The 24,340-nt window shown below is 39.8% G+C and overlaps 1 protein-coding gene across 1 annotated transcript in view; it reads left to right on the top strand.

Moving 5' to 3' along the window:
- LOC133991280 (piezo-type mechanosensitive ion channel component 2) overlaps window positions 1-24,340 on the top strand; it is a 122,116-nt gene that overhangs the window by 82,794 nt on the left and 14,982 nt on the right. The window contains exons 26-45 of the mRNA XM_062429810.1: window positions 913-1,156; window positions 1,260-1,377; window positions 4,712-4,856; window positions 5,705-5,794; window positions 8,400-8,524; window positions 8,823-8,891; window positions 10,780-10,883; window positions 14,051-14,171; window positions 14,272-14,352; window positions 14,950-15,116; window positions 15,243-15,436; window positions 16,662-16,835; window positions 17,279-17,971; window positions 19,408-19,666; window positions 19,870-20,049; window positions 21,516-21,819; window positions 22,272-22,404; window positions 23,187-23,334; window positions 23,461-23,672; window positions 24,091-24,249. Of these exons, the coding sequence (XP_062285794.1) occupies window positions 913-1,156; window positions 1,260-1,377; window positions 4,712-4,856; window positions 5,705-5,794; window positions 8,400-8,524; window positions 8,823-8,891; window positions 10,780-10,883; window positions 14,051-14,171; window positions 14,272-14,352; window positions 14,950-15,116; window positions 15,243-15,436; window positions 16,662-16,835; window positions 17,279-17,971; window positions 19,408-19,666; window positions 19,870-20,049; window positions 21,516-21,819; window positions 22,272-22,404; window positions 23,187-23,334; window positions 23,461-23,672; window positions 24,091-24,249 (3,720 nt within the window). The remainder of the gene's footprint in view (window positions 1-912; window positions 1,157-1,259; window positions 1,378-4,711; window positions 4,857-5,704; window positions 5,795-8,399; window positions 8,525-8,822; window positions 8,892-10,779; window positions 10,884-14,050; window positions 14,172-14,271; window positions 14,353-14,949; window positions 15,117-15,242; window positions 15,437-16,661; window positions 16,836-17,278; window positions 17,972-19,407; window positions 19,667-19,869; window positions 20,050-21,515; window positions 21,820-22,271; window positions 22,405-23,186; window positions 23,335-23,460; window positions 23,673-24,090; window positions 24,250-24,340) is intronic.

The following is a 24,340-nucleotide window of genomic DNA, read 5'->3' as shown; positions in this document are numbered from 1 at the left end:
ATGGCTAGATTAAGCACACAGCAACAGAATGAACTGAATTGTTGTTTTGACTTTTATTATGTAGTAAGCTTACATACTTATAAGCTGGCATCATGCTGTGCACTTACAGTGTCATGAACTTTGCCCCATATTTCCTGTCCCTCAAGTTTAAAGAAAACATACATTTTATTAAAAAGATATGAAATTAGTGATGTTGCTGGATACACACAGCGCTCTGCCTACAAGAAATGACAATTAAAAAACTGGAGCGCAAAATAGGAAACTTTCTCCTAAACACTTCCACTGCTTACATCCCTAGACATCACAGACTAGCTGCATCAGTAAACTTGATGATGCATTCTTGTTTTGTCATGCAGACTGTAAATAAATGCAGCTGAGTGGGAACAGATGTTCGCGTATGCCTCCTGGTAGTAATTATAAGTAGGATACATGAATACATTTATTGGATTTTTTTGCCAAAAATCCCCTCACAAAAGTGTCAAAAAATGGCATCAATCATCATTGCTGGCAGTTCAGTGTAAACATAAATCAACATTCACACTAGAACAATCAGTGCAGCTCTTTTTGTATATGTCTAAATGTATAAACAGACCACTACAAATATGCAGCAACTTTTGGTTTCTATTCATGGAGTGTGACTTGTAGGTGGGGTAACCATGTTAGGATAATACGTGAACGATCACATGTTGAAGCAATACGATGCATTACACCTCACACACCACACATCACACCTGTTCTCCGTGAACTTCATTGGCTTCCAATTAAACACCGAATCAACTTCAAAATCCTTCTCAACAACTTACAAGGCCCTCAACAACTTCATTTAACATTTGAAGCTGACAAGGCACAAAGTTGTCTTGTGTACCACTGGTTTCCATTCTCATTCAACCTCCCTCACCACTTGTCCTCTAGGTCCTACCTGGACATGCTGAAGGTGATCATGTTCAGCTACCTCTTCTGGTTTGTCCTCACTATCATCTTCATCACGGGAACCACACGAATCAGCGTCTTCTGCATGGGTTACCTGGTGGCTTGCTTCTACTTTCTCCTCTTTGGCGGGGAGCTGTTGCTCAAACCGATCAAAAAGATCCTCCACTACTGGGACTTCCTGATCGCCTACAACATCTTTGTAATCACCATGAAGAACATTTTGTCTGTGAGTAATGTGTCAAAAATTGCTTATCAGGATGATTAACTACATGATAGACAAATCCTACATACAGTACATACAGTATACAATAAAAGGTTCTTGTTCCTAGATCATGGCTTGTGGCTACATCAACTCTCTGATTCAGAAACAGTGCTGGTTAATCCAGTTGTTGAGTCTGGCCTGCACCATCAAGGAATACAAAATCAAAACCAACCAGGATAACTTTGGTAAGTCAACTCATCATTATGTCTTTAAGCATCTCAGCAGCTAAAAGAACCGGGGCTAAATAGATATTAGATAGATATTTATTGTCCCCAGAGGGAAATTCTTTGTCACAAACTGTCAACTACTGATGTGTTGAAGAAACCCCACCAACATTGAAACAATATACATACACACACACACACTGTACGACACCACTAAACATTGAGCAACATGTAAATACACACATACTACACAAACACTACCAGACATTAAACAACCGACACATATGGGTCAATGACGTATAAGGATTTCAACAACTCAATTTTAGAATAATAAAAACAAGCATATCTAATGCAGTAGTTCAAACATTCATAATGTTGTGTACCTGAAGATCCATATTATAAATTGGAAGTGATTTTAGTGGGTTTTTCAAGATTAATTGGCACTGGCCTTAAAAAAAGTCATGTGGTGCGACCATGATTCATCTTGAAATATCTTATATAAATTAAAGATCATTTACAAAACATTTTTAAAAAATTCAAATACTTTGTTTCCAAACACTTTATATTACTGAAAACTTGTAAAAAAAAAAAAAGATGTGAAGCGTGTTAAGTAAATTAATTTATTTTAAGATGAATCATGGTCGCACCACATGACTTTTTTTAAGGCCAGTGCCAATTAATCTTGAAAAACCCACTAAAATCACTTCCACATTGTAATATGAATTTTCAGGTACATAACATTCTGAATGTTTGAACTACTGCATTAGATATGCTTGTTTTTATTATTCTACAATTGAGTTGTTGAAAATCCTTATACGTCATTGACCCGTAAATATAGCACACTCAGGAGGGCTGGGTCCATATGAGGTTATTGGGGAAGGTTATTGAGTGCTGAGATGGCAGACGGGACCAGGCTCTTGCTGAAGCGTGCCCGTCTCCGACCAGATGGCAGCAGTGTGAAGTGAAGAGGATAGAGAGGGTGATCCGGGTCGTTGGTTATTGCTTGTGCGAGGCGTGTGACTGCTCTGTGGTTGAGCTCGGTGAGGTTGGGTGTGGGATGGTTGATGATCTTGGATGCGGTGTGTGTTATTTGTATGTAAAATATTTATCAGAGATAGTCAGTAAACATTCTGACATCTGTGGGGCGTTAAGTTTTTCACTGGAAATACAAAAAACATATGATCACTGCCCCGCCCCCATAAGGAGTTACTATCAGTTAAGAACCATTTCCAAACTCAAGCCAATTCTTTAATAATTAATACCTTCATTACATCACTACTGGTGCAGTGCCACACATTTACGCCTTCCTCACACTTCATTAACTCACCTACAGATCATAAATGCAGCTGCAAGGATGTTGACTGGTTACCAAAAAAGTGCGAACACATCACCTCGGTCCTGACCTCCCCTCACCGGCTCCACGTTCATTTTAGAATTCAATTTACGATCTTGCTGATTGCTTTCAAGGCTCTTAATGGTCAGGCCCCATCTTATATCTCCTAGGTCTCTTAGATCAAAATCATAAAGGCAAGGCAAGGAAGTTTTATTTATATAGCGCATTTCATACACAGTGGAAACTCAATGTGCTTTATATAAAACACACATTTAACAGTAAGAATTGGAAATAATAAAAACCCAATTATAGTAAACACATACATACCCCATACATACATATACTACTGTCAAAACTACATTGTATTTTGAAAAATAAGCATTATTAAAAACGCCCACATCCACTAAAAGGGTAAGACTACACAACTTATTATTTAGCCTAATAATAGTTCCATTAAATTGAAATTATAATATCAAGAATTAGGCTTTATCTATATGATAGCACTGCAGTCCTAACCCTCCCACTGGGCCAACCGCCTGTTAAAAATGAATAAATCGCCCACTGCTTAGATCTGACAACATATCTCTCTCGTATATCCTGCAATCACAACTAAAACTAAAAGATGTCTGTGTTTTTTATTCCCTGGCCTTTTTTGCCCACTGTTTTTTCGATATATTGTCATGTCTGTAATTCTGTATTTGTCCCTTCTTGCTTATTATTGTTGTTGGTATACTTGAATTTCACTCTCTAGTTCATATTTTAGTGTCCTTTTGTACAGTACTAAGCTGTTAAATGTGCTATAGAAATACACTTCCTTAAAATTGGCATTATTTATTCATTTATTTAGGAAAGAAATTGGGCATGTAAGGGTGGGGATATCACCTTCAGTATTATGAGAACAGAAGCAGAAATGCCCATTTTGTTTACTACAACTGCTGTTGCATGTCAGTGTGATTTGCTGGTTCAGATTGCTCCAGTTTCCCACGGAGTTCAAATTAAACCCACACCCTTGTTTATTTTTGTTTTTTGGACCAATTTAGTTCAGGTCAGTCTTTATCTTGATCCCACTGGGCAACCGATATACAGCGTACAGTGAATAGAAAACACTGCAGCAATACTCAGACTCCATAAGAGTCCATTCACCCTGTTAGTTACTGACAATACTTTTCATTTTGACAATAATATTTGCTGAACTGCTAAGCTGCTTAACCCTCCTGTTGTCCTCAGGAAAAGGAAGGATGGGAGGATGGAAGGATGGAAGGAAGGAAGGAAGGAAGCAATGAGGAAGGAAGGGAGTAAGGAGGGAGGGAGGGAGGGAGGGAAGAAAAGAGGAAGGAAGGAAGGTAGGAAGGAAGCAAGGAAATGAGGAAAGAAGGAAGGGAGGAAGGAAAGGTGGAAGGAGGGACATGAGGAAGGAAGGAAGGAAGGATAGAAGGGAGGAAAGAAGGAAGGAAGGAAAGGAGTAAGGAGTAAGGAGGGAGGAAAAGAGGAAGGAAGGAAATGAAGAAAGAAGGAAGGGAGGAAGGAAAGGTGGAAGGAGGGACAGGAGGAAGGAAGGAAGGAAGGAAGGAAGGAAGGAAATGAGGAAAGAAGGAATGGAGGAAGGAAAGGTGGAAGGAGGGACAGGAGGAAGGAAGGAAGGATAGAAGTGAGGAAAGAAGGGAGGAAGGAAGGAAGGATGGAAGGAAAGGAAAGGAGTAAGGAGGGAGGGAGGGAGGAAAAGAGGAAGGAAGGAAGTGAGGAAGTGAGGAAAGAAGTATGGAAGGAGGAGGGAGCAAAGAAAGAGGGAAGGAAGGGAAGAACGAAGGAAAAATTAAAGAAAGAGGAAGGAAGGAAGGAAAGAAGGAAAGAAAGAAGGAACAGTCAAAAGAGATGGGGTCAATTTGACCCGGGAGGACGACAGGAGGGTTAAATTCAAAGAGATAAATTGATGCTGATAACATTGAAGATTTTGACTTATTACTTTAATATCATGGCGTGTGCTGGAATAAATCTGATAACTATTGTGTTTGGCTGTGTAAGGCTGCGATCTGCCCAGCGACGAGGCGGGGATCATCTGGGACAGTATCTGCTTCGTCTTCCTGCTGCTGCAGAGACGAGTCTTCATGAGCTACTACTTCCTCCATGTGGTTGCAGATATCAGAGCATCGCAGATCCTTGCATCCAGGTACAGAGCTGAAGCTGAGCCAGATTGCTGCAAACAGACACCGTAAACCAGGGAAATCACAGGCTTGATATTGGACTTCCGAGATCTTATCCAGGGTTGCTGTGCCCCTATTCAGACCCCTCTGACATATTCCTACTGTATATTCAACCTTTAGTCCTGTCAAACACAGATTTAACAAGTAACAAATTTAATAGCTGCATTTAACTGCAATAAAAGCTCAAACTGAGACGTTGTTAATGTTCATTTCATTTGAACTAAAAGGAAACAAAAGTGCTCAGATGTTTGCAAATCTATTAAGATCAAGGTTAGAAACATTTATTCAGAAAGCAAAATAACACATGAAGCACAAGATGGACTCACAGCGAAGACAAGAACAGCTGGTGACGATCATCAACAACAGAGTAGAAAAAACAGCATATCTTTGCTCCTCTGTTCATGGTCAGTTTAGAGGAGAGCTTCGTGTCTTTTGTGTGTAAAAACTTGAATTTTTCTTTTGCAAAACAGAAATTAACGTGAAACATATGCGAAAAGAAACATGCAGTTTATTCCTTGACAAGGTTGTTTTAATAAAAATCCAACCTCTGTCGCTAGTTTACCCAATATATTTAAATCATAGTTATATAGAGTTTGATAAAAATGCAATCAAACTACTCGTTTTGGGGATTATTTTTGTGGCTTCCAAAAGGGGGCTTGATAAAAATGCAATGGGAACAATTGATTTACTGTAAGGTGTCAGCTACAGAAAGATATAGTTATATATATTTTTTAAATGCAAATTAAGTAGTAACGTAAGATAAAACCTACACACTGAAAGTTTGATTAGTTACTGATGTGTGTCTGTGTTTCAGAGGGGCCGAGCTTTTCCAGGCCACTATAGTGAAGGCTGTGAGGGCCAGACTGGAGGAGGAGCACAAGTCTGTGGAGCAGCTGAAGAGACAGTGAGACTCTAACTTTAACCTACTTCATGTTGTGTAATGCTGTGTGGCTTTGGTTTTCATGTACAACACTTAAATTTACTTTTAACAGATCACTTTTGGACTCACATAACTTTTAAATAATTCTGCAGTTGTCTTGCATTGGATTAGATTAGCCAGCGATAATACAGCAACATTATTTAGCATGCACAAAGATCTATGATTTTCTATTTGTCAGTCAAGTTAAAAGTAAGTTTTGTTTTAAAGATTTTTATTGATCAGACAAACTGTGAACACACATTTTAAAATACACTTCAAGAAGGGAAATATTTCATTTACTGCAGTTTTTTTTATATTTCTACACTTTAAAGCAACGATAACCATAACTGGTTATGAAACATTCTCCATTTACTACTGATGCCTTTATGTGACCTACATAATAATAATAATGATAATAATGCATTATATTTAAAGGCGCCTTTCAAAAGCACTCAAGGACTCCTTACAAGGCACATAAAACACAACAACAGTGCATCAAACAATATAAATCAGGTAACATTTAGTGCAAAGATAAAGAATAAATATGAATGTAACTACAAAGTGCATCAGTACAATAAATAAACAAGAATGTGATTGCATAGTTAGTGTGAGACAGAGCATGCCACTCTGAATAGGTGCGTTTTCAGGCGGGATTTAAAGGTGGAAACAGAGTCCGAAGTGCAAATGTCTGGTGGGAGAGAGTTCCTGAGGCGGGGGGGCAGATCGGCTGACGGCTCTTGACCCCATGGTGGTAGTTAAGTTGGCAGATGGGGCAAAGAGCTGGTTGGCAACATAAGCAAACAAGACCATCAGCAAGAAGACTAAATTCCTGTCACAGATGGCACACAGACCAGAAGATGGCCTGTGAAATAAATGCCACAATTGTTTGCTAATTTAGTCTGTAAGGTTGAAATGAATGAATGAAAAATAAAGAGGAATCCCCATGCCTACAGCTGTTAGGTTGCACCCAGGCGGGGAGTTCCGGTCCTCTGAAATGATGCCAACGCGGAAGTAACTTAAAACTGCATTCTATCAAAAGGCCACCAGGGGGCGACCGTTTTGGTGTCAAAAGGACTTCCGTCTCTATACAAGTCAATGGAGAATTCACCAACTTCTCACTTGATTTATAACCTCAGTAAACGTTTTCAAAATGTGTTTATGGTCTCAATCGCTAGTTTAAAGCCTTCTTCAATGCAGTATGATGTTCATTTGGGACATTTTGGCCTCCCTGATTTTATATTTGACGATAAAGCAGGGTATGCATTAGGGCGTGGCTACGTGGTGATTGACAGGTTGATTGGTTCACAGGTTCAGGAGGGCGCCTCTTGCCCCTCCTGATGCCCATATAAGTAGAATCCGAAACTATTCGCTTCTAGGCAGCAGTCCACAAACCAATGGGTGACGTCACGGATGTTACGTCCATTTTATATACAGTCTATGGTTGCACCTCAGCATATAATGCATGTCATTGGAGGTAGAGATCACACTGGACATGACTTAATACAAATGGCCAATGACCAACCAAATCTGTTAGTTGTATGTAACGTAATTGTATAAATGGTACTGAAACAAGGTTTACTTTGTGTCACCATTATCATATTATAGTTTTTAATCTGATGTAGCCACAAATGGTTACTAATACTACCACTTTTGTCCACAGGGGCCGCCAAAATCAACATAAAGTGAAAGTTCCTCGTTTGCTGCTTTAAAATATCTGTTTGCGTGCTGCCAAATTTTTGCTGTGCTTGGTTGACTTTCTCTCATTTAAAGTTCAAGTCTGGTGCTGTAAAAGAAAATCCCATGAAAAGACCAAAACCAACAGTGTGTTGGTCCGTCTCTCAATGCCTTCCAACTTCCCCGCCTGTCTGTGGCACTCAGCCCTAAGCCCATTTGTTCCTACTGAAAACGTTAATCTTCAAAAAAAAAAAAAAAGGTCACAAAACATATGTATATTTACTCGTAACATTTAAAAAAGGTTCAGTAACACCCTTTAACAGCCGGCCAGTCTAGTTTTTAGCAATTGTTCTCAAACAGGACCAAATAGTATATTTGCAGGTGGAGGATAAATGCACAATGACTACAGAGGCAATACTTGTTAGTAGGGTAAATGTATTGTTGGTTTTGGTCTTCTCATTGGATTTTTGCACAGTAAGAAAAATACTTAGTTGCACTGACACATCATATAGTGCAAAAATACAGGATTTGTATTTTCGTTGATGAGACTGATTAGTTTCATTAGGCCTAATTTATTCCAGAGGTAGGTAAACATGACTCATAAAGCCATTACAAAAACCTGTTTGGGATTAAAAGCAACTCCTGGCTCCATCTATAGTGTTTCCAGGAAGTTAGCTCTCAGTATATCACACTACATAAAGTCAATGTATTTACACCACTTACACTTACCTCAGGAGTTACTCATAACCACTGATAATATCCACTCATGCGCCCTAATGAGCACTCCACTCTTACATAAAGCGCACTAATTTCTATATGAAGCCTGGAGATGTTTATGGTCGGACTGGTAGGCCGTCATTGATGTTTTCCTGTGTCGGTACTTTGTGTCTCTTTACCGTCTCTCTGATCTAATCAGGATGGATCGCATTAAGGTGAGGCAGCAAAAGTTTAAGAGGGGCAAGGAGAAGATGATAAGCTTGGTGCAGGAATCTGTAGAAGGACAGCCCCCCGTCCAGCCAGTCAAGGAGGAAGAGGATGAAGGTATGATGAAGGCTGGCAGGGACCTCGAATTGTGCAGTCAAAGTTTGAAAAAAAGTGGTGTAGAAGTAAAATGATTGCTAGTAGTGCTTAAGGAAGGTGGGTGAAAGTGTATTAAAGCATTATGAACCTAATTAATTTCCATATGTTGTGTAATAATGTGTTTTTATTAGTATGTGTTTTTTTTAATCTAAAGGAGCAGCCTCATAGTGTTAAAATGTTCCTTAAAGTTTACAGAAGAATTGAATTGATTTCAATTGATTGATTGAAATGTTTCATTGATGTATTTGTGAAATTTTAGGAGCACAACGAACGAAAGCCAAGACCAAAAAAAAGCAGTGGTGGAGGCCGTGGGTTGACCATGCTTCCAGTAGGTTGACCCCTCAAACCTCCTTTTATCTCTTCCTCCACTCTGATTGGCCCTTGTGTCCTTGACCAGAACGCTGAGGATTCCCATACTGGCCCAGGGCTCTGAAGGCAGCAACATACAATAGTCTTTCCCCCATCCAGACTTTAGTCATTTTCTGTCTCTATTTAAGGGCCCTTGTTGTCTGTAGCTCTCATGTAACTGTGCGCTGTATGTGGAGAGGCACTTGAGTTTAAAGATATATATATATAGAAAGGTGTCAGGGTTGCCTTAAATAGACACATGGAGATGGTGCAGAAAGAGAAAATGACTAATGGCTGGAGTTTGTACTTGACGTTGTTTAAACTTAATCATCGGCCTCACCTACAGAGCCCACAGTAGAGAATCACTCTGTTGTAAAACATTTTCATGCAAAGGTATGAAGTCAAATCGCCTTTATTCTCAGTACTGGAATAAAGGAAGAAGGGTTTGTTCATTCTTTGCCTGTAGACATGATCACCCAACAGGTTTTACCAAGAATAAAATAAATAAAATAAAAAAACTGTGATTGGAGCAGTGATTAAATATACAAAATTAAGACCTTTACAATCTCTTTGTGGTAAATAAATACCATAATTTCTTCTTTCTGAGTAAGTACAGTGGTTGCCTGTTTGGTTTGAACTCATGTCTCATGTCATACTCCACCACTCCCCCACATGACATTTCCAAATAATTTCTCCATTTTTATCTATCTGTCATTTGATGTTTCATCTTCCATATCCCAGCATCCTCCCTCACCTCCCACCCACTGTGGTTCTGTTCAAGGACATAAGTCAGCCTTGTCTATCCCATTGCTTCTAACACTTAACTACTGTAGACTGGAGTCACTTGATCTGCCAAGTAGCTTAAAGGCGACTGTGTAGCTGGAATGAGAGTCCTTTAATAGACGTTCTTCATTGTGCTTTGTGCTCATAGTTATATTAACTATACTAACATTATATTTTTTTGTGTATTTTCTGCATTTTCCGTTTCATCCTTTCATGGTTCTGATGTGAAGTGTGTCTAGATTCAGTTAAATGTTTAATATGCAGTGATTTAATTAGAGTTTAATAACCAGTGGTGTGATTTTTCAAACATTTCCTGCTTCTTCATTTCAGCAAAGGGAATCGTCTCTGAGCCCCATTTTTAATTAGAGTTGATTGATAATGATACCGGTATCGGAAATGCCTCCAATAATGCCTAAAAATGCTGGATCAGGTATTGGCGAGTCCATTCACTTCTCCGATACCACATCATTTATTAATACATTTTTAAAGAAGTTTCACACCCAGATAAAATGGCAGTTTTCCTGGAAACCAATTATACTTTACTGCTCTAACACAGCAGCCTACACAGCAAACTGCATTGTGCAACCATTGGCAACGACTGTTTTAGAGCGGCAAAAAGCGATTTATCTCCGTTAAATACTGTAACGTTAGCCGGTAGCAAAATGTCAGCAATTTGGCAATATTTCACACTGGGAAGTCCCACCAGTAAAAAAAGGCAAAGTGTAAGGTATGCAGGGCTTACGTTTTGAGGAGTGGCACTAGTCTTGCCTATTTCAATACCAGGAATCTTATAAAGCATTTAAGGATGCATAACGTGAAACATGCATACAGGGTTAGTAGTATACAGCTGTTTTTTAACACAGTGGTATCCGATTGGCACTCGGTATCAGCCGATACACAAGTTCAGGTATCGGAATCGGTATCAGGAAGTAAAACAATGGCATCAAAACATCTCTAATTTTAATGTTATAAAGCGAAGTCATAACATTAAAATTAGAGATGTTTTGATACCAATTTTTAATGTTATGACTTCGCCCTCTCTCTTTGACTGAATGTAACTGTACACTTTATCCTCTGACTCTCAGTGGTTAGAAGTGGAGAATATTACTTGTTTGAAACTGACAGTGAGGAAGAAGAAGAGGAGGAGGAGAAAAAAGACGAGGATCAACCAAAGAAGTCGGCATTTCAGGTGACTTCCAGTAGTGGCGCATTTTTTTCTCCCCATCAGTTCCAGGGTGAAAGAGTCTTTGAATGTTTCTTGATGCGGTGATTTTTATCCTCTGGATTGTAGGTTTTTAAGTACAGTACAGTTTTGAAGTACTGATACTTTGCTTGGTAACATATTTCCTTTAACTGTACTTTCAGAGGAAAATATTACTACTGTACATTTACTGTATCTGATGGAGGTAGTTACTCATTATAAGCAGATTAATTTATATAGGTGCATATTAATTATAAACATAAAATACAATGTGAGAAAATATAGCTGACACATTTTTGTATGAACTTTAGTAGCGATTCATAAATTCTGGTGTCTTCTTAGTATTTTTAATTTTGGACCTTTTTAATAGATAATTTTTGTTGTATTGTTGCTTTTACATAAGATGATAAGAGATGAACCGCATATTAACTGCATCATGTGTTATAAAATCCACTCTTTTCCATTGTCTGCTAACACAGATAACCTTTAATGTTTTATTGTAATATGAAATGATTTTATACTAACCCTCTCCCACTCTGTCCTCTCCATGTAGCGAGCTATTGGAAAGTTTGTCTCTGCTGTTCTGGCTTTGCCCAAGTCTATCATAAAGCTGCCTAAAACTATCCTGCAATATGTAGTCAAGGCAGGCAAGGTACTCACCCCTCCAGAACTAACACTACTTGCTTTCTGCATGAACACATCTGTGAACTCAAATAACAACTAACACAATAACGAAACTGCTTTTCCAGGTCATGATGGGTGTTCTGCTGTGGCATTAATAACGAAATATACATATTATAAATGTAGCACAACAATAGATGCTTGGATCCGTATCACCGCACATTAAATCTGGCTGTGTAAATATACAATCATTTGAAATACATAGTTAAAGACTGTGTAAAGTGAATTCAGACATTTTCTTCTAAACACATTAAATAGGTCATACATTTATTTCTAAAAAAGGTGTAAAAAGCATTTCAACCATTTAGATTTGAATTGTGGAGCTAGGCTTCACAAACTGTGTTTCAAGATTTCTGTGTCTGGATTTAATGGGCGGGTCTGAAAATCCCTGCCGGGTTACGTAACCGGTAACCAATAGCACGGTTACACACCGGAGCATAAACCCGCCCCTGCTGCTGTAGAGGTATAAATACATTCAGCGCACACTACTACTACTACAGTCTACAGTTAGCCAGTTAGCTGAGTTAGCCACCGAGCTAGCCGCCGAGTTAGCCGCCGAGCTAGCCACCAAGCTAGCTGCCGAGTTATCAGCTGAGCTAGCCGCCGACTTAGCAGCTGAGTTAGCAGCAGGAAGCTCTCAGACGTAGCGTCCATGTTTCTGTTAGAGGTGGTGACTTTGATTGACAGGTGACACTTGGTAGGGGGCGGGGTTTCAGCGAACTCGGCGGCCACTCCCACAGCGTTTGGGAGAAGAGAAATAGGCAGACTTTTACATAACTTTGAAGCCTAATTTCATATATTTGGCGATTTTTTTTAATCATTCAAATTTGGCAGGGTGGTTAACAACGCACTTTTCTGTGGTATGTCAAACTCAGAACACATATTTATTTTTACTTTACACAGACTTTAAATATGTGTTACATTGAATGTTAATACATTGACCTTTACTCTTTTTGCATGCTCTTTTCCAACTAATAGTGCGCATGAACTTAAAGTGTTATTCTGAAATAGATTACAATTGCAAACAAGTATTTTATTGTTTTTATTTTCTATTCTGACCTTTTTAATTGTCAGTTATTCTCAATGAAGCAACAACAGAAATACTATTTAGTGTTTTGGCCTTTCCTGTGTTCTCTGTTTTAAACACTGTAATGGTGGTCGAGCATGTTTCAGTGCATTAACAAAAAACTGTTTATTCTTCACAATACTGATTATTATTTTCAGAGGAAGTTTTTTTCCTGCCTTCCATGCCGCCAATGGCCACTTGTTTCACAGTTAACTGGAAGATGACAGTTGGAGCATTCAAGGAAACTATTCACAAGCTGCACTGTATTTAAAAAACTCAGAAAATAAAACAAACATGGAGGCAAGCAAACATGGACTTCAAAAAATAACCCAAATTTTGTTGCTTCTCGTGTTAAAATTGTTATTTTTTTGTTGGCAATTTGTTGTTGTCCTTGACACCCATCTGTTAACCCTCCTGTTGTCCTCGAGTCAAGGAAGGGAAGGAGGAAGAAGGAAGGAAAGGAGGGAGGGAGGAAGGAAGGAAGGAGGGAAAGGAGGGAGGAAAGGAAAGAAGGAAGGGGAGGAAGGAAAGGAAGGAAGGATGGAGGAAAGAAGGAAGGAAGGAAGGAGGGAGGGAGGGAAGGAGGGAGTGAGGGAGGGAGAAAGGAAAAGAGGAAGGGAGGAAGGAAGGAAGGAAAGAAGGACAGAGGAAAGAAGGAAGGTAATGGGGAGGAAAGAAAGCGAGAAAGAGGGAGGGGGAAAGAAGGAAGGGAGGAAGGAAGGAGGGAGGGAGGGAGGGAAGAAGGAAGGAGGGAGGGAGAAAGGAAAAGAAGAAGGGAGGAAGGAAGGAAGGAAAGAAGGACAGAGGAAAGAAGGAAGGTAATGGGGAGGAAAGAAAGCGAGAAAGAGGGAGGGGGAAAGAAGGAAGGGAGGAAGGAAGGAAAGAAAATATGGGAGTCAGGAGGGAATGAAAAGAAGGACGGTAATGGGGAGGAAAGAAAGAGAGAAGGAAGGAAGATAGGGGGATCGAGGAAGGAAAGAAGGAAGGGAGGAAAGAAAGAGAGAAGGAGGGAGGTAGGAAGGAACAGTCAAAACAGACGGGGTCAAGGTTAAATCAAGACACCGGGAGTTTCCATAAGCACTTGATGCACTTCAAAACAGCTTATAACTTTTTTTTAAAATGATGATGGCTTATCTATGTCAAGCCTCTGCAAGATGATTTTCATTCTGGTCTGGTATAACCTGAAACCATTTGTTACCACAGAAGAAGGAAATAATTCTAAAAAGTTAAAGCAAAGATTGGACAGTGGTCTGTAGTGATATTATAAGTATAACTGATTCACATTTAATGGACTAAAACATGCAGAACCACCTTCAGCTTTTCCATTTGTCTTGTTGCTCTTACATAATTCAGTGACTCTTCTTTACATCTTTTCGTTGTTACAAAACTGCTGCCCTCTGTTCTCCAGTTTCTTTACCACGCCTGGATCACAGACCCCAAAGCTGCCCTGAGGGCACGAGGCAAAGAGAAGCGCAAATTTTGGAAGAAATATACCAGAGGAGTTAGACAGAGGAAAAGCAAAAAAGAGGGTAAGCAGAAAGGTCAAGAGACAAAAATGAACATTAGTTATGAATGGGTTTGAATTTCATGTTGTTTGAGCCACAGTGAGGTTTCTGAACTGTACTTCAGCAGGTCATGTAACCATAGAGGTGGGTGAGCTGTCAGATGGCCAAGAAAAAGGAGAAGAGAACAAGAAGTCTAGTGGTCAAGGTTGGTTTCACTTCAAAAATAGTTTTATGAGATCTTGAAAGCAACTTACATTTGTGCTGTTTTAGTTCTAGTCTAAACACACTTCAAAAAGTAAAGAATCAAGCACAAAAGAAATTGATGTTATAGAGATCTCTGCTATATTTGTTTTATGTCTTTCTTTGTCTGTGGGTCATCAAATGTGACAAACTGTTATAGTTTTGGCATTTCAGATTTTTCCACTGCAAAGCTCCAAAGTGCAGTATAAGTGTTTTTTTTTAAGACTACTGACCCAGTACCACTCAAAAGAAGTGACGAGGGGAACATTTTTAAAGGTGTGGCAGTGTGCTACATCCTAAGAAAATGTGCCTTTCTTTTCTCTTTTTATATCCTTTGGTGGCCGATCTTCTCACAGATTAATAAACTGAAATATACTCACATCACTATGCATACTTTCCTACTGTAAAATTATCATAAAAATTATATTATATATATAAAAATATAACTTTTCGTGGCCATCAGGGGCCTCCAAATGCAAGATCCTTTGTGCAGCCTAAAAAATGTAATTGAGGTTTTGAATAGTACACTTTAACGACTTCTGTGTCATGTGGCCTTTCCCAGATAATATCATCAAGAGGGTGTTCAACATCATAAAGTTCACCTGGGTGCTCTTCCAGACGACTGTGGAGAGCTTCACCAAGTGGATGAATGACATGTGCAGGGAATACATAGACATCTCCACTGTGCTGCGTATAGAGCGCTGCATGCTGACCAGGGAGGTCAAAAAGGTACGTTATCCTCCGTACTGACACATCGAGGAAGATTTCTGGTTATTTAAGCATTTATAAGTGAATTCATGGTCATTAGTGTGATTAAGAGATCCAGTAAATGATTAACCTCTCTCTTGTAACCAGGGCAACGTGCCATCCAGAGAGAGCATCCACGTCTACTACCAGAAGGCCATGAGGCTCAACATGTCCAGGCAGGCCAGTATGGATCAGCTCAGCGAGGATGAGTCTGCCTCGGGGTCCGCCAGGGTCCATAGAAGGCGAGGAGGCTACCGCATGGAGAGCCAGGACTCCACAGCGTCCAGAGACAGCATGTCTAGGTAAGAAATGCAACATGGGGAAATCAGATAGGTACCCATCATGAAGGATTTAGATATTTGAGATTAGAGATTTTTGGAGGAACAAAAAGCAACCTTTCACTCATAAAAAAGAGTGACAGACTAAACCACCAGGTGCTTAATTTAAATTACTCATATGTGAAAGAAGCCATTAAAAATACATAAGACACACAAACGTAAGAAAACCTACATTAACATTTTTATATCCCGTCCAGCCATTCATTAATAAAGGCTGTGTTATAATTTCCCTGCATCAAAAAAGCCTCAGATTCATGTCTTGTCATCGGGTATTGTTTACTGTCACGAAAGAAGTGGTGAAAACATAATCCTGAGGTCTTTTTGTTGTCATGACAACGGTCACTCATCATCAGTGCTCACTGCATTACCAAAAGATGCCCTTTAATGATCCTTTAAGCCCAACATGAGGATACATGTTTGGCACAGGTGTTCTCAGGAGTAGTTTATATGTCATAATGGGTGCGTCAAAGGATGATCAATCAAATTATACATTTCTCTATAAATTTATTTTTACTATTATTGCGAAATGGCAGAAATCTTAAAACCTTGGCTAATAAAACAAAAATAATAGGGACACAGGTAAGGTTTGTTTTTGTTATTTATTAATCTACAGATTATTTTCTCGATTAATGGTCAATAAAATGGTCAGAAAATGGTGAAAAAAAACACACATGACAACATCCTGGAGTTCTAGGTTATATACAGACATGTCTTATTCTGTCCAACCAAGTAGTACAAAAAAAATCCCAAATATTAAATTAACAGTAATGTAAATCCAAAAAATGACACTAAAAAATCCCTTATTGAGAGCTTTGAATCCATGAATGTTTGGCATTTTTGCGTGAAAAGTTACATAAAAGATTAGTTGTCATTTAATTTTTTATTCATCAATTAATCAATTAATCATTGCAACTTTAGTAAAGCCCCAGTGAAGTTCAGTGGGTGAGACTTTTTTTTAAATTTTATTGCCATTTGGGCAAACCAACACACAATCTTCACACTGAGCCAGTTCATCCTCATTCTTTGAAGCATCTCATGTTTTTACAGTCATATGATGATCAGCCGACTCATTCACCAACTCACTTTTCATGTTTAATTTAGTTTAAAGGTTGTCTGTCTGTGTTATCTAACATACATCCCATCTCATCCCCCTTAACACACTCCACCTGTCACTCTCACCACCTCTCAGTGCCTATACTGAGGCCACCACGCTGTTTTCTCGCCAATCCACCCTGGAAGACCTCGACAGTATGTCTGAGAAAATACCCAAAACCAGTGAGCGAGCCAGGCCCACACTGCGTAAGATTTATGGGCTGGATACGTCCAAGTCATCCATGGAGAGCGGCAGCAGCTTCATGTCAAGGTGCACGGCCGCTACATTACCCATATACACATCTGTATCTCTTGGCAATGACACTGACAAGGTTTTTTGTTGATTTTTAACTTAAGTTGAAGCATTGCATGACTTCTCTATAACCTTTATGTTTACATCCTTTCAAAAAAACTAAAAAAAATTGCATGTTCTGTTTTTCATTATGGGTTTTTCACCCTATTACAGTGATATTAAAAACAATGTTATACTGCATGGTCTGCTCCTCCACAGCAGTCACCTTTCTGTTAGTTAGGGTTGAAATAAAAATAACTTTCTTCTTGTTTCAGTGTTCAGTGAAACACACGCTTCAGGAAGAATTAAAGGCTTATTTTGTTCTAGCAGACTTCCACGTCTTTTTTTTAATCGTAAGAACATCTGAATCAACTAATCTGAATGCAGATTGACCCAAACTCTGCTGTGTTTGTCTCCTGCAGTGAAGCCACCCAGTGCATCACGCTCTACTCCAGACAGGGCACTACAGACACCATAGAAGAAGTAGAGGATGAGCAGGATCAAGGGGAGGACAGGCAGCCAGTCCCTTGGGAATCTCAACAGCTGGAGGACAGTCAGGAGGTGGAGGGGGGTCCCTGGAGTGACGGAGAACCAAGGGAGACAGAAGAGGGGGAGGAGAAGGAGGAGGAGGAGGAGTTTGAGAGGCAGGAGTTGCAGGTGAGGCTGGAGAGGCTGGCGAGGCTGGAAGGTGAGGAGGGACTAGAGGTACCACAGGATGAGGAGAGAGAGGAGAAAGAAGAGGCTCACTGGGAGTCTTTTGGCCCAGATGAGGGTCCATCACTCAGGCTGGAGGAGGCAGATTCTGCCCAGGAGAAGGACTTTGTCAGTGAGAGTGAGGACGGAGGAGGACAGCAGGACTTCATGCAGACCGAAGGGCGAGCAGGGCTGCTGTACACGCCTGATACAGACGCATCCAAAACATCTGACGCTGAAGTGCCTCCCAGCTACAGCAAGGCTGTCAGCTTTGACCGCCTGGAAGTTAGCGATGACGAGAGCGACAGGGACAGGAAGAGGCGTATGATCATGACCTCTGACAGCCGCTCGGACAGCAGATCCGACATCATGTTACCATCTATGACCACTGAGCTGACGGCCAGTGAACTCCTGCTCAACAAGTAAGTCCAAAAACAACTGAAGCCTGTTTAGCTTCAGATTCAGGTCATTTGTCTCAGATGCTCTTGCTGCAGAAAACGAACATGTAGTTAATTTTTAAAGCTGTAAGGTACATATGTGCTGTCCAAAGGTCTGAGTATTGATCTTAGTAGTTTTTAAGTATTCCCCGAAATGTTTCTCTATTACCTTTTATTGAACTGCCAACTACCGAAAGTCACCATTGAATGCTCTGTCAGTTTCTTCATGTCATATTATCTTTTTTTTTAGATTTTTTGGTGCATTTTATTTTTTTATTAGACAGTGACTGTAAATGAAATACTGAGAGCTGGACTGGAACTGGAGTCATTGACCCTCATGTTGGTCAAGCCACTAAACCACAAAGGCTTCCTGTTCTTAGTTTTGTTTATTTTTTCTTGGATATTATCTGATTTATATCATGACTTTGCTAAAATGTACAAAAAATGTTCTCAAACTTACTCAAACAAGCTTTGGTACTGAATTTCTGCTCATATGAACACATTTCAGTTGATCCCAGCTACATCAAACATGTACCCTTGCACTGCAGCTTTACGATTTCACTGGTTAGATACTAAAATGAACTGCTGCCAATCCCACAACTACAACTACATAAATATATGTAGAAGGAGACCTTTCCCTGAGGAAGTCTGTGAAACTGTGGTGTAGTATGATTTATATTAGATTTTAGTCATTTAGCCATAGACAATTTAGTTCAGGCAGTAGTCATCATTGGTAATCTGCAAGTTTGATGGATTTTGATTAAAGAAAACTATAAATATTTAGAATCAGAAAAGTAATCGAACACTTTTTCTTTCAGAGTTAAAACCCTTAAAGTCCGTGTAAAGTAAAAATAAATATGTGTTCTAAGTCTGACATACCACAGAAAAGTGTGTTGCCCCGCCCCCTACCAAGTTTCACCTGTCAATCAAAGTCGGCACCTCTACCAGAAACATGGACGATAGGCCTGAGAGCTTTCTGCTGCTAACTCAGCTGATAGCTCGGCGGCTAACTCAGCTGATAACTAGGCGGCTAACTCGGCGGCTAGCTCGGTGGCTAACTCAGCTAACTGGCTAACTGTAGACTGTAGTAGTAAGTAGTAGTGTGCGCTGAATGTATTTATACCTCTACAGCAGCAGGGGCGGGTTTATGCTCCGGTTTTTTAATTGGCTATTGGTTACCGGTTACGTAATCGCCGGGTTACGTAACCCGGCGGAGATTTTCAGACCCGCCCATTAAATCCAGACACAGAAATCTTGAAACACAGTTTGTGAAGCCTAGCTCCACAATTCAAATCTAAATGGTTGAAATGCTTTTTACACCTTTTTTAGAAATAAATGTATGACCTATTTAATGTGTTTAGAAGAAAATGTCTGAATTCACTTTGCACGGTCTTTAAACATTCCTCTCTCTGTCTGTTCAGGATGTTTTTTGACGAGGAGCTGGATCGGTCAGAAAAATTCTACGAAAGCCAGCCTCTGATCCTCCAACTCTGCTACGCCCTCTACAACATGCTGGTGGCCCACTCGGAGATGGTGTGCTACCTCGTCATCATCATCAACCAGATGGTGTCGGCCTCCTGTGCCACGCTGGTTCTTCCCATCACCATCTTCCTCTGGGCGATGCTGTCTGTGCCGCGGCCAAGCAAGCGCTACTGGATGACCGCCATCGTCTATACTGAGGTACAGATGTGAGGATGTAATGTGTGTTCAGATATCAGAGAGGTGATTGCACTGTAGTGTAAAAGTAAGGTGATACCTCCATTTTTAATCAATATTTTCAAAGGATTATCAATATATCTCCATTTTTGTTTCATTCCAAAGCTTCATCTTGACCTTTAGTCCTGAAAGCTTGACTGGTGTTCTTGTTGTTTTTTTCCCTCCAGGTCACAATCGTTATCAAGTACTTCTTCCAGTTTGGTTTCTTCCCCTTCAACCAGAACAAGCTGGATAAGAATAAACCGTATCACCCTCCAAACATCATCGGCGTAGAGAAGAAGGATGGTTACGTCCACTACGACCTGGTCCAGTTACTGGCTCTCTTCTTCCACAGATCCATTTTGAAGGTGTTACAAAGTCACAATATGTTAAACTAAACAGTATCGCACACAATCACACTGTTAGCTCTTCACTGAGATATAACTCGTCTATGTAAGCTTCCCTTTAAGGCTGATGCCAATATTTTAGCCATACTACCAGCGTGGCTTTATGGATAGCAGTGTCGACTTGTTGGTCCATAGACTGTATTGTGACGTTACCCATTGGTTTGTGGACTGCTGCTTGGAAGCGAATAGTTTCGGATCTGAGAAGCGCCAATCTTGTTTCCGGTGCATGCCGGGTAAAATAAAAACACGGATTCTACTTATATGGGCATCAGGAGGAGCAAGAGGCGCCCTCCTGAACCTGTGAACCAATCAACCTGTCAATCACGACGTAGCCACGCCCTAATGCATACCCTGCTTTATCGTCACATATAAAATCAGGGAGGCCAAAATGTCCCAAATGAACATCATACTGCATTGAAGAAGGCTTTAAACTAGCGATTGAGACCATAAACACATTTTGAAAACGTTTACTGAGGTTAGAAATCAATTGAGAAGTTGGTGAATTCTCCATTGACTTGTATAGAGACAGAAGTCCTTTTGACACCAAAACGGTCGCCCCCTGGTGGCCTTTTGATAAAATGCAGTTTTAAGTTACTTACGCGTTGGCATCATTTCAGAGGACCGGAACTCCCCGCCTGGTCCAGACTGAAATATCTCAACAACTATTTGCTGGATTGCCAAGAAATTTGGTCCAGACATTCACGTCCCCTTCAGGATGAATTGTAATCACTTTGATGATCCTTTAACTTGTGATCTAGTCCAATCATCACGTCAAAATTTCAATTTGTCCAATGCTTTGGTTTATTACCAAATACCTGTAAAAGTAATGGTGATAATACCTTATACTTTGTGCTTATATTCAGTAACTTTAAAATTGTCTAGATAATCATGCCATGAAATTTCAATAATTCTGTGTCTGTTTGTAAAATGTGTTCTTAACTCACTAGAAAAGTCTTTTGAAGCATAAAAAACTGAAACATTAATTATAAATTGCTTCTGGTTTGTTAATTGTCTTTTAACAGACAACAGGAAAAACTATAAGAACATAAAGTAGTAGTAAGATAAGATAAAAATAAAATTCCACTGCTGGTATTATTGATTTAGTTATGTATCTGTGGTCAGTACAGTCCTCAATAATATCAGCTTTTATTAACACAGGCTGGCTTATATGTACTATCAAATAAAAGACCAGTATTGACTTGATTCAGAGGGATGTCCCTTTTCCCTCTTGTCTTTCTCTGTCTGTTCTTCCTTCTTTTCCTCTCCTAATAAATGAAACAAGCTCAAGTGCACACTCTGCCTGTGTTTGTTTAGGACTTGATTTTACATTTTTTAACACAAGTGCACTCCCAGTACCAGACTCTCAATTGATTTTGGAATAAAATATAACACATTCCTTCTTGTTTTACTTCTTCTTCCCCTTCCAGTGCCACGGCCTGTGGGACGAGGACGACCCCAAAGAAAAGAAAGAGCCGCCTCCTCAAAGTGAGTCCGAGGACGAAGGAAAAGACAAGGAGGAGAGTGAGGAGTCTGAACCCGCCTCATCACTGATCAATGAGAGGAGAGGCTCCACTCATACTTTGAAATCTATAAAGTTTGGGACCTCTGTAGATTCGGGGCACGTCCAGGTGCATTTCCCGCAACAGCAAACCTACCAGCGTCGCAAGAGCTCCAGCGGAGGCTCACACATTTCTCACCGATCTCTGCACTCCTCTGCACGATCGAAGAGAGGTGAAGGCCTTTTTATTAACTGTTATTCTCTGGTTATAGATGATTAAATTGTTTAAATGATAGTTTTATTTGAGCTCAAACAATCAGTTGATTAATAGATAGACAGACAATGAATCACCTGCTAGTTTGACAATCATTTCCATCTCATGAATGATTAAGACAGTTGGTTCAAAACACCAGAATAAATGGGGGAAATCATCAATTAAGACAAAGCACTGAAGATAATGTGTGAGAGTTTTATTCATAATCATTACTCTTCCAACAATAATGATCATAATGGCAATAATACATAAAATGAATCGTTTGGGTTTGCATCACAAAAACCACAGTTTCTTGTGATCTCTATCCTTGACCCTTGGATGAGGTCTTTGTTTGTGGATGCCATGCCCTGTCAGTGACTCAGCGCTTTGCCACGGTTCATTTACAACTCGAAATGTAAATTATTTCCTCAGGAAGTACCACTTCCCGCGGCAGCAGCCGCAAAGACGGCAGCGAGGCCGGCGTCCACCAGAAGACGCGCAAAGAGATGATCGTGGAGAAGCTGAGAGAGCAGCTCTTCAAAGGAAAAGCTTTCATCATAAAGCGGTATGATGTGCAGTATTTGGTTGAAGAAAGTTGAGGCATCTGCATTTAAACTCCACCCACAGCTGCTTCCTGACCCACACAGACATGACCGTAATTATTCTAGGAAGTGCGTAACTTTCTGAGTACAGAGGGCAATGATGAGAAGTGCGCTCAGGAAATGTTATAGAACAATAATGGAAGATTCACTGTGGAAAATCATATCCTGAAACCTTTCACAGACCTGAATTTACAGTAGATATTTCATTACAACATTCCCGTCAGACCAGTCAGTGTAATTTTTATAAGTGCTGCAACAGAGGATCAAAAGATGTTATTGGTCTAAATTTAATCAAAATGGAACAAGTGGTTTTTGAGGCATTACGTCTAGGAGAGACCTGATACTGCAATCATTCAAGTTTCATTAGACTAGTGGTGTCTGACCTTTCATATGTGGTATATTTTACAGACTGTAATTTAGTTTTATGTCACTTAATTAGGTTTTGTTTTCAGTTATAAACAACGTACACATAACACACATTTGTCCAAATATCAAACAGTAGAGAAAAGAAGAAAAAATAGTGACCTGGATAAAGACAGAAAATGAAATCAAACATATTATAAATAGCATCCAAACGTAATTAGAATCTTTTGCAGAAATCGCAAGCTTGAAACAAGATAAAGACACCAAAAGTTTATTCAGTTTATTTCCATAGTTCAACTGGACCATTTTCACCCCTTTATTCACCCATAGTAAAAAAAAATGTAAACTCTTTTATAAAAAAATCAATTTCTGTCCCTTTTAGGTTCATGGAGATATACATTCCCATGCGGCAGTTCTTCTATAACTTGATCCATCCAGAGTACAGTGCAGTGACAGATGTGTATGTGCTGATGTTCCTCGCTGACACCGTCGACTTCATCATCATCGTGTTTGGATTCTGGGCGTTTGGTGTAAGTGTCAAATTTAGATTTAGTTAAATAAATGCAACCCTGAAAAAAAATCTGTTCCGTTTTCTTCATAAATACATAAACAAAACAATAAAAAAACCTGAATTAATGAATGTCTCTTCCCTGCAGAAACACTCTGCAGCAGACATCACTTCCTCTCTGTCGGAGGATCAGGTGCCGGGACCCTTCCTAGTCATGGTCCTGATCCAGTTTGGGACCATGGTGGTGGACAGGGCCCTCTACCTCAGGAAGACTGTTATGGGCAAAGTCATCTTTCAGGTCATCCTGGTTTTCGGCATCCACTTCTGGATGTTCTTTATCCTGCCAGGAGTCACAGAGAAGTAAGTACTGCATCTCACCTCACTGTACATATATTCAGTATTTATTCAAATATCAGTGAGTGTCTTGATTCATCTAATTAAACTTGAATATTTTGAGGTGGCTTTCATCTCTCCCAGCTCTGTCTGTTATTGAACTAATAAAGAAAAACAAGCTGCAAATGTGTCATAAATAATTCTCTCTGAAAGTTCTCCATGTCTTAAAGTCCCTATTTATACCATGGTTGATTATTAATGAGGGTGTTTTTGTTCTACTTTGTTTGGCAATTAAGTTTTTTTTTGTTTGCAAAACTTATTTTAGAGGTGTGAGGGTTTTTTATGCTGCCTATAAATATCATTCATGTAAAAAAAAAAAAAGAACCCGCTAGATTTTATATCCTTTAATTTTAGGAGCTGTGTCTCATCTCTCTTTCTTTTGCAGGCGTTTCAGCGAGAACACAGTCGCTCAGATGTGGTATTTTGTCAAGTGCATCTATTTTGGCTTGTCGGCCTATCAGATCCGCTGTGGTTATCCCACCCGCGTGCTGGGAAACTTCCTCACCAAGAGCTACAATTATGTCAACCTCTTCCTGTTTCAAGGGTGAGTTACGCTGGGAGAATATCATTTCTTCCAGCTGGGCAAACAGGTCCAAGGCCCTCTTCGTGTCAGCGTGTCGGCCAGCTGCTGCTGA

This window comes from Scomber scombrus, chromosome 11, assembly GCF_963691925.1.
Source record: "Scomber scombrus chromosome 11, fScoSco1.1, whole genome shotgun sequence".
Taxonomy (NCBI): Eukaryota; Metazoa; Chordata; class Actinopteri; order Scombriformes; family Scombridae; genus Scomber; species Scomber scombrus.
The sequence above is the reverse complement of the archived record's forward strand: the minus strand, read 5'-3'. Positions and strand labels throughout refer to the sequence as shown.